Here is a 10,921-nt window from a genome sequence, read left to right on the forward strand (position 1 = left end):
CTATCCTTAAGTGTTCTCCACAGATTCCTCTGTGAGAAGCCAGGGTCATCTGGGGAAGGAGCCAGAGCCCAGAGGACTATGATTTTCTCTTTTTTTTCTTTCCTTTTACTACATTAAAAAGTATTTATGTATATGTATGTGTGTGTGTGTGTGTGTGTGTGTGTGTGTGTGGAGGCCAGGAGGACAACTTGGACTTGGTTCTTTTCTTCCATCATATGGCTCTCAGGGTTGGAACTCAGATCATCAGGCTTAGTGGCAAGTGCCTTTATCTGCTGAGCCATCTCTCTGAGTTCTCTCCCCACCCGCCCGACTGAGCCACATTCCTCAGTATGTTTTCTTCATATTTTAAAATTTATTTTTGGTACTTATCACCATTACAGTTTAGTGAATAATTTCATAACAATTTGTTAATGCCTGTCCTTCTGGTAAATATACAAACTCCTTAAGGCAGAGGCTTGCTTTGTAGTCTAAGATACTCTTCGGTGTTTAGCACAATATCTGAATATTCTCCAATAAATGACTTTAAATAAACGAATGTATTATAAAAACAGAGAAAAACATCAGTGATACCAAAGCAAGATGATAAAAGGAAGCAGCCTATACACATGATGGGGGGCAGAGGGTGGGGTGGGGCAGTAGGAGTGGAAAAAAACTGCAGAACTGGAAGGCCCTGAGTATTCCTGATGCTCTGGGCACCCTGCGGTGACATTCCTTTCTGGTTTCTCCTCAGCTAGCACACCCTGAGAAGGGGGGCTCATTGAGAACAGCTTTGCTTGCTTGGCTCACTGCAGCCTCCAGTGACTGCCTGCCATCCCAGGCTCTTAGACAAGTCCTCTCCACATGGATTTTTGTCAGTCAGAGCTAGAGAACAACAGGCAACTCAGGGTGATGTGGGTAGTTCAGAGCAAGCCGTCCATCCCTGCACCAAGCAGGCCCTACCGTGCCCATCTGCTGTCCCCTTCCTCCTGCTACCTCATGTCCAGACCCTATTGACCACTGCCAGATCCACCACCTCCTTTGAGCTGCTCTGGCACCTGCTGGACTCCCTGTCCTCCCCCTCTTCCTCCACAAGTTAGCCAGGCCCCAGCCTGCCAGTCTAATTGCTACCTGGAATTTCTCCACAACCACACTGCCCCTGCCTACCACTTTGTGACCCACAACCTTTCAAACCTAGGTCTAGCTGTCCCTTTCTCAGGTTCCTTTCATGACTTGCCTCCATTATGGGCTTCTGGACAGGGGGACTTGACAGGACCAAGATCTAGGCCCCAGTCATGCTCAGTAGAGCCCTGGATAGGTGATGTGGTCTACAGTCTACAGCCTCAGTCTCAAAAGGCACAGGCATCCCTCTTGCTCCCCAATACCCATTCTTCTACCTCCAGCCACCCCCTCTGTAACACAAGGGAGGGAATGGGAGGCAAGAAATTCTCAGGTTGTAGGAAAACCTGCTTCCCCAAGAGCAGCCGTCCCTGGCTACAGGTGAGGGTCTCTGACAGGCTGGAGTTGGAGTTGTGGCAGGAGTTGCCTGAAAGAGAGAAGGAGGGAGCAGCCAGGCAACAGCTGTGGCAGCTCCCTGACTTTAGAGCCATGTACAACAAGCATTTGATGGACTTTCCTTGCAGCTACTCTGCAAGGCTGCCAGGGCACATTAGCTGCCCACTGACAGATGGGGAAACCAAGGCCCAGAGAAGATGTATCTTGCTTTGAGTCACAGGGTAAGTCAGGAACAGAGCTAGATAAGAAGCCACATCCTGAGCTTTGTAGCCTGCTGCTAAGGCAGCGCCCAGGGATTGTTCTGGGGTGGCTGTGCTTGTGCTACGTGACCCTGGAGCTCTGGAGGAATCTTCAAACATGGTCAAGGTCAAGGCCTTTTATCTTCCTTTGCATAGAGGGAGAGGTTAAGTCTCATAGAGGTTCAACAACTTACCCAAAGTCATGCAGCAAGAAAGTGGTAGCTGACACTCCAACCCTGGGGTTTTAGCCCTTGTGTTTTCCTATGGAGCCCTGAGCCTATTTGCTCTTCCACAATGGAGTTCTCCTCTGCCCTGGCTGGGCCTGGCCCCCAGGTTTGGCTACTTCAGTGTTATTAGCAAAGTAGGCCCAGGACTTAGGAGTTCAGGTGCACAGCCTCCATTTTAGTGACCACGCCCTGCTCACTATAGACCTGAGACATGGACTTCAGAAAACACTGGGACTACTGACCTGACTTATCCCCTCACTTGGTAGGATGGGGGGACCCTGAGAAGCAGCAGACTTTGTTTTTCATTTTCAAGGACTGAATTTTTAAGGCATCTACAAGCATTACCTGGGAGAGGGTGGCAGCCTCTGGTCTCTTAGCCCATGAATGACAGTGTCCAGAGCAGACCCACAGCCTATTCCTTAGGAAGAAGTCAAGTCCACCCTCCTCCACAGGCCAGGCCTCTCTATGCTGAGGGTGCACATTTAGGGCCATGGCTGGTCTCTTGCTCTTGGAGAGAGGCCATTGCTTCTGGGTGGACAGCAGCCCACCTTGGCCTGATGGGGCATGTTAACATGTCCTCCTGTCTACTCTGCCTGTCTTTTCACATAACCCTCATAAGGACAGTGGCCATATTCTTGTAGCTCAATACTGTCAGTTTTTCCCCATTACTACCAAGGGCTCAGACCCTGGCACTTAGCCTTAAACTGTATACACTCCAGACACCCAGGGCACTGTTCGTCTTCCACTGTTCCCATGTTCTCCTGCCTGCCACTCTTCCCTCTGACTGCCCAGGCCCTCCAGACCACCATGGGCCTACTCAGCATCTCAGACAGACGAAAGAGACGTCTCTCTCTCCTCTCCTAGACTGTGACCTTCCGGGGGGGAGGGGTCACAGACCCTCAGATGTCTGAGTCCAGGAGTCCTTCTTATCAGAGGCTACTGTGCTCATGCATAGACTTGTCAAGGTGATGCAGCAAGCTGGAGCTGGAAACTTGGGCTCCCCCACTGAACTCATCTGTCATTGACCCCATATGCCATGTGCCACTTGCTACCCCAGGGAGACAGGGGAGCATTCTTGCATTAATTGAAAATTTCTTTCTTTATATTGGTGCTTCCTGGGATGTAATTCATTCCTCATTTAAATCTCTTATGGCCATCAGAGGAGCAGACACACTGAATCTTACTCCAAAGGACAAATGTTCCCATCCAGTGCTGTTCCACCTCAGAGATCATCCAGGTAAAGAAACCGAGGCTCAGAAAGATAAACAGCTTGCCTCAGGTCACACAGCAGAATGAAGTCTAGACCTTGGTCCCAGGCTCTGTGTGTAGAGAACTGACCCTCCAACTCACCTGGTTTGTAAGTTGTCCTGGGTGGTCCCCATGCTGGCACCCTGCTGGCTGTCTTGCAGGGGTTCTCTGCTGTCTGGCATGCTGGGGTCCCTGGGCAGGCCGCTGTATCCAGTTCCAGAACTTCGTGGCATCTGCTGCAGGCATCCACTGAAGAGAGTGCGCTCTCCCACAATGAGAGGTTGGCCTTGAGTGGGCAGTGGGGGTGGATATGGGGCTGGGGGAGGCGGTGCCTGGAGTGACCCAAAGGGCCCCATTTCCTCTCTATTTTTAGAAGCTCAGAATGTTTCCTGGGCAGTGAAGTTGCTCAGAACTAAAACTTCCTTTTCTTCCAGGTTTTGTGGCATTCAAGATGAGGAGAATTTCAATGAACCCAGTGTTCTTTTTGATGCAAATCAGTCCCTCTTCTCCCAGAAGTTCTGGCCAATGGGCTTAGGACTTCTAGGCCCCCAGAAAACCTCCTCACCTTCTTTAAAGGGCCACTTTGGAGTAAAAGGGGTTCTTAGTACAAATCCATACCCTGAGCCTAAGGTGTCTACAGGTCCTGATGCCCACGCTGCAGCCTCAGCTCCAACAGCTTGATTGCAACCCAGGAGAATTTGCCCCAGGCGTCTAGCTCCAGGGTCTGTACCGGAGCCCACAGGAGAGCCCACAGTTCCTGCTCTCAAGTAGTGGAGTATAAGGGCCAGAAAGCAACATTGCCAACACCATGGATGACTATATAATTCATAGTAACACCTGCACTGAAGAAGACATGACAGGGGACCCAAGGGGGCCACCCAGGGTCATCTAGACACAAGCATGATCTTCCCTTTCAGCTAAACAAAGGAAGGGTTCTAATGACTGGTTTGCAGACAGCCATGCACAGATGGAGGAAATGAACCAACTGGGGCAGGCACTTTGAACACCAGAGATCTCCTTTAAGGTGGACTGTGGCTGCCATAACAATGAACCAGGTGACTTCAAACAACGAAAAATGCATTCTCTCATAGTTCTGGGGTCCTGGGGTCCTGAAGCCTAAAATCAAAGTATGAGATGGGTCACACTCAGTCCAATCTCTGGAAGACTGCTTTCCTCTCTCCTAGTTTTGATGGGTCACTGGACTTCCGTGGTCTTCCTTGGCTTGTAGATGCAATGCCCGTCTCCCCCTCCCCTCCCATGGCTGTCCTCCCTCTGACTGTCTACATCTCTGTTTTCTTATAAGGTCACCGGGCATTAGACTAGGGCCCCTTATAATCACATATGACCTCATCTTAGCTAATTTCCCTTGCAAAAACTATATTTCCAAATAAGGGCATTCCCCAAAGCTCTGAGCAGGCATTAATTTGGGGGAGACAAAATTTAATTTGGTGAAAATGGTATACGGAAGTCTTGGCAGGAATTCCTGTTGCTACTGGAGAAATCAGGTTCCCCTCTTTTTGAATTTATTTTATGTGTATGACTGTTTTGTCTGCATTGTATATAAGTACACCCATGCATGCAATGCCTGCGGAGGCCAGAAGAGGGCGTTGGAGCCCCTCAAACTGCAGTCCCAGGTACTCTGCAAGAGCAGCCAGTGTTCTTAACCACTGAGCCATCTCTCCAGCCCCCAGGGTTCCCTTTTGTGATTGCTCATTAATAAAAGTCTCATTAATAAAAGAATTTAGAAGGCCAGGGGTGGTGGCACATGCTTTAATCCCAGCATTCAGGAGGCAGAGGCCAGCGGATCTCTGTGAGTTCTAGGCCAGTCAGGGCTACAAAGTTAGACCTTATCTCAATCTCAAAGCAAACAAACAAAACCAACAACAACAAAAAACCCACAAAAAAATTAAAGACAGACTTGGAAGGAAGCTTGTGAACAATTTTATTAGAATTTGAGAGAAAAGCAACAGGGCAGGTAAGGGGAAAATCCCAAACTGTGCTGGAGGAGGGAGATAGAAAGTCATGTTTAAGTCAGGCTTTGAGGTCAGAGAAGTAGCTAGGAAGCCCAATGTGTTATGAAAAACTATTTAAACTGAAAAACAGAAAAGGAAAAGAAAAGACATGCTGAGTAGCAGGCTGTGGATCTGGTTCAGAGGGTACCAGATTCTGGGCTCTTGAGTCCCAAGACAAAGAATTGGGATACATGGTTAGAAATAGAAAGAGATAGTTAATAAAGAAAGGGAGACTCCTGAGAACAGGAGTTAGCTAGTGAGCTGAGGAGGGGAAAAGTCCCCAAAGCCCTGGCCTATGAGGTGAATAGCCCTTTATAGGACATCTAAATAACACTATATTTTCATGTTTGTATGTGGCAGGCTTGTGTTTTGTTTTGTTTTGTTTTGTTTTGTTTTGTTGAGACAGGTTCTCACTATATAGCCCTGACTGGCCTGGAAATTATTATGTAGACCTGGCTGGCCTCAAACTCACAGAGAGATTTGCTTGCCTCTGCCTCCTCAAGTGCTGGAGTTAGAAGTGCGGGTCACTATGTCCAATTTCTGGAGGGCTTTTTTATGTGCATGTTCTGATCCTTTGGTGAAGCCCAAATGAGGAAGGGTGGCCAGCCTTTCTCTGCTAACTGGCTTCTTTCATGTGAATTTTGATGTAGCTTTCCATTTCTCTACTCTGGCCACCCTATGAGATGTCCCCAAGAGGGTCAGTGAGTCCCACTGAGTCACAGGTAACGGGAAGGCAGGTGGTTGAAAACCACTGGGTTGTTCTATAACAGTTCAGGGCATGGGCCACAGAGTCGCCCCTTCTCCCTCATGCTGCTCCCTCAGTTCTGTTGAGGGCACATTGGACAGGAGGCCTGGTGTATGGCTTTAAAGCCTGACTCTTGCTCCTCCTCCACTCAGGCCTTGGGTGGGTTCCTGCCTCTCTCTCTCCAGGCCTCAATTTAAACTATTTGGATCATGGAGGCTGGCCAAAATACTGCCAGCTCCAACTGGACAGGAGGAAGTAATGGGGAGAGCTTTGCCAGGGGCTCATTGGCTGTGCTGAGGCAACAGAGGGATGTCATGCAAGTGGTGTCAGTGTGCTCCCAACCATGGGAGAACTGAATCAGAGGGGAAAAAGAAAAAGACGAGGAATTATTGGCTTTGAAGTTCAAAAGACTTCAAGATGAAAGCAGGGGAAAGTTTGGAGAGATGAACTATAGGGGATGGGGGAAAGACCTGGGCACACCTGGAAAAGAAAGGCCTCCCCTTGGTCAGTGAGACCCAAGGGTAGTGGTGCCCAAGAAAGTGACAAGGCCCTAGAGTGTCCAGCAAAGGCCACAGAATACTCGGCACAATAAGGCCTGGACAGCCCTACCTCCCCGGAACAGGCACTGGCCAGGTCTCAGTCCCTGGAAGGAGAGAGTAGTTGAGCCAGCAATAGAGGCTGATGGGAACACAGATTCCCAGCAGTTACCTGGGGACCAACAGAAAGGATGCACCAGCAAGTAAGTGGTGGGACACAGTGAAAAAAATGCCAGGGAGCCAAAGAAGCTGGGTTGGCCGAGTTTGAAAATGGTTATCTAGTTTCCTCATCAAAGTAAATATGGCTACCACACTGGTATTCTGTTTGTCGGAGTCCCTCTCCTCTGACCGCTGGCTACCCTGACCTAGAGTCAACCCTTGGGAGCTTCTGCCCACTGAGTTCCTGGCCTCAGGCCTTTGGGTGAGTTAGGTCAATCCATGGTGGTGGCAGAAGGACAAAAGATGGCTAGGAAGAGAGGTTGGAATTTGTGAGTGTACATGCATGTGTGCGTGCCTGTGTGTGTAGGGGTGTGCTTGCAGGTCTGTGCGTTGAGTATAGGAGTGCAAGGAGGCCAGAGGACCTCTGGTGTCTTCTGAGTCTCTCTGTCTTATTCCCTTGAGACACGATTTCTTACAGAACCTAAAGCTCACCGACTCAGCAAGCCCCAGCAATCCTCTTGTTGCTGCCTGTCCCCCGACACCCCAGGGTTACATTCACATGTGGCCACACTAGGCTTTTTATATGGTGCTGGAGTCTGAACTCAGGTCCTCATGCTTGTGCAACAAGCACTCTTGCCCACTGAGGCATCTCAGCCCTGGGAAGTTGGAATTTTGATGCCGCTCTCTCCCTCCCTGTTGGCTACATTTTTGGCAGCAGCTAAGACCCTTGCCTTTAGCTACAGCTCAAATTGAGAGCTCCTCCCAACCTTCTGGCTCCCGAGTAGGAGACAGGACCCCTATGGTAGCTCCCAGCTCTCAGAGGTCTGCATCTGACAGTGGGGAACCACGGCAACAGTGAAGGTTTTACATTATTCAGACCTGAGCTCAACTCCTGGTTCTTCTGCTTGGTAGCTGAGTGACCTTGAACAAGGTGGTCCATCTCTCTGAGCCTGAACTTTGATTCTGTGATGGTGGGTTAGTAGAACTGTTTCATGATACTGTAGAGAGGACAGAACCAAATGGGAAAGGCATTCAGCACAGAGTCATTTGCAGGAAGGGGCTCTCTGAGGCACTGTGCGACCTCTCATGTGATCACCTGGTTTTCTACCCATGTCTCTGCTTCCCTCCTGACCATCAGTACCCTGGAGGTTTAACTTCCTTCTCCACCCTCACTTGAACACAGCTTTCATTTTTCTTTTGCTCAGATAGGTTTATTTTCTTGGTGTGTTGGGACTTGTTCCTGTCTGTTGGGAAACTTAGGCTTACTCTAGCCTGTGCTGACTGTTCTACATGTTTGAAACTATGGTGCTCTGTCTTTTCCTTCCTGGTGTAGTGTGTGTTCTTGTTAAGATATTAGGTGAGCTACATGTAAACTCTTACTAGAAAGAGACTAGTTATCTTTTAAATAACAAAAATATTCTTTAAAAAAGCACACAAAGAAGTAAAGAAAATGTTATAAATGTATTCTGGGCATTCATGTATACTCTGAAACTTTGAAACATTCAGTTTTTGTTTTTGTTTTGAGACAGGGTCTCCCGGTAGCCCCAGCTGTCCTGGAATTCACTGTGTAGACCAGGCTGGCCTTGAACTCACAGAGATCCACCTGCCTCTGTCTCCTGAGTGCTGGACTAAAAGCATGGGCTACCATACCCAGCTTGTTTTTGTTTTTTAAAATTAGTTTATGTTTTATGTGTATGAGTGTTTTGTCTGCCTGCATGTAAGTGCACTCATGTGTGAAATGCCCACAGAGGGTAGAAGAGGGCATTGGATCCCCCAGAACTGGAGCCATAGAAGGCTGTTGGGCATGTGGGTTCTAGGAACCTGGAGCCCCTGGAACAGCAGCCAGTGAGTTTAACCACTGCTCCATCCCTCTAGCCCTACACTCAGTTTTTGATCTGCACTCATTTTACGAAGACCAAAAGACAGTGCTTTTTCTGTAATAGCCAGGCAACATTGTTAATTAAATGATAATTTTCATATAGCTTGGAAAAATGTAAACTTATGGAATTGATTAGTTGTCTTGTAGTCACTATTGAAATCTTAAATCATATATTGAGTGTTGAGTGAGAATTCAAGACACACAAGCAGGGCAACACTTTGAAACCACTTAACAGATCAAAATGCTCCATCTGTTATCTAGTATTAAGGGGAAAGCAGGCAGTGTGAACCACAGAGCAATCATTTACAAAAACTGGACCTTAAAAGTAAGCTTTTTCTTTTCTTTTCCTAAGATGCCATTTGAATTAAACTTCTCATCACACAAACTATAACTGGATGGTACATTTCACTTCCAGTTACTAAAAAACATTTCTTTAAAAGAGAATGGGGGTGGGGGTGGTAAGGACTGGAAAAATGAGTAGTTAAGAACACTGGTTGCTCTTCCAGAGAACCTGGGTTCAGTGCCCAGCACCCACATGGTGTCTAGCAACTACCCACAATTTCAGTTCCATGGGATTTGATGCCTTCTTCTAGCCTCCATGGGCATTGTACGCACTGGGTACATACATGTAAGCAAAACCCCTCATACACATAAAGGAAAAATAAATAATCAGGAGACCTTAGCAGGCAGCCTGAGAGAGCCTGTTCTGACTTCCATTGGTGTAGGGGCTGAGATCTCAGCAGACTGCCTCAGAGTAACTGTTCTGGCCTCCCTCTGGCATAGGGGCTGAGAACTCAGCCAACTGCCTGAGAGCACCTGGATCTGGCCCCCACATGGTATAGATGGAATCCCACTGAAATGGGCCAACAGCCCATGGAAAACTGACGATGCAGAGATCCAAAAGTTCAGTGTGTTGCCACAATAGAAGGAAGATCATCCCACACCTACCACCCCCTCCAAGGCTCAGGGACTTTTGCAGAAGAGGTTGGCAGAAAGAATGTAGGAGCCAGAGGAAGGGGTGGAGTGTTAACTGGAAGTGTACTCTGACCTCTATGCTGGCAAGCTGTAATCACACCTCCTTCCCACACTCATCAAGGAGTCAAGGGGGGAGTCAGTTACCCCTCCCACCAAATCAGTCTACCTTAGCTGCATGTGGGGGAGGGGCTAAGGATATATAAGCCAAGAATGCCAGGAGGCACCTCTCTCACTGTTTTCTGCAGCTTTCTAAGATGCAAAGCTTAGAGAACACCTTACCGAATTCCTGTCCTACAAACTAGAATTGTTAATGGTGCTAACCTTTTCCAGGCTTGTGTTTATAAGTTTCTAATTGTATCATGGCTATTGTCTTTAAGCACTGATAATTAGACAGGCCCACACTGTGTACTCCAAGCAGAGTCTCCTAATAATTAAAAGGTATTGGACATTGGGCACCAAAGGGTACATCTGTAAACAAGTATTTAATTTTCAGACTAATTTTCTTTAAATATTTGCTTTTGTTGGTTATGTTTTATAAAACTTTATAATTGCTGACTGTTAACATTCTACAGAAGCATTTGCTCTTGATTTTGTGGTGTGTGTGTGTGTGTGTGTGCGTGGTATGTACGTAAATGCTCATGCAGGTGTGTGTGGAGGCTGATGTTCAGTGCCTTCCTCTATCATTGCTCTCCACATTATTATTTTTTATTTGTTATTTTTATTTTATGTGTGTGGGTATAGTGCCTGCATGTATGTAAGTGTACCGGTGCATGCAATGCCGAGGAGATCAGAAGAGGGCATTGAATCCCTCTACAACTGGAGTTAGCCACCATGTGGCTGCTGGAAATTGAACCTGGGTCTTCTACAAGAGCAACCAGTGCTCTTAACTACTGAGCCATCTCTTCAGTCCCTATTATTTATTTTTTGAGATGAGGTGTCTCACTGAACCTGGAGCACACCACTTGGCTAGACTGGCTGGCCAGCAAGCTCCAGGGATCTCCCTGTCTCTGCACCCCTCAGCACTGGGATTACAGATGCACTGTACCCAGTTTAAAAAATTTTTTATTTATTATTTTTATTTTATATGTATGCATGTATTGCCTACATGTAGGTAAGTGCACCTGTGTCGTGCAATGCCCTCAGAGGTTAGAAGAGGCTGTTGGAGTCCCTGGGACTGGAGTTACAGACAGTTGTTAGCTGCCATGTGGGTGCTGGGATTGGAACCCTGGTCTTCCACAAGAACAACCAGTGTTCTTTACCACTGAGCCATCTCTCCATCCCTGGCTGTACCCAATTTTATGTGGGTGTTGGAGATCTGAACTCAGATCTTTATGCTTGCATGGCAAGTACTTTACTAAGCCAGCCTGATGGGGTTCATAGACGCTCAGGACAACTAAGGCTAGCTGCCCA

At 47.7% G+C, this 10,921-nt stretch overlaps 1 protein-coding gene across 2 annotated transcripts in view; it reads right to left on the reverse strand.

Moving 5' to 3' along the window:
* Window positions 1–3,587, reverse strand: part of Acsbg1 (acyl-CoA synthetase bubblegum family member 1) — a 59,697-nt gene extending 56,110 nt beyond the window's left edge. For both annotated transcript variants that reach the window (XM_008823400.1, XM_008823399.1), the window contains exon 1: window positions 3,308–3,587. In XM_008823400.1, coding sequence (XP_008821622.1) covers window positions 3,308–3,561 — 254 coding nt within the window. In that variant the 5' untranslated portion in view covers window positions 3,562–3,587. The remainder of the gene's footprint in view (window positions 1–3,307) is intronic.
* Between the last annotated feature and the right edge of the window lie 7,334 nt (window positions 3,588–10,921).

The sequence above is a fragment of the Nannospalax galili genome, unplaced genomic scaffold (genome assembly GCF_000622305.1).
Source record: "Nannospalax galili isolate Female #2095 unplaced genomic scaffold, S.galili_v1.0 scaffold28, whole genome shotgun sequence".
NCBI lineage: Eukaryota > Metazoa > Chordata > Mammalia > Rodentia > Spalacidae > Nannospalax > Nannospalax galili.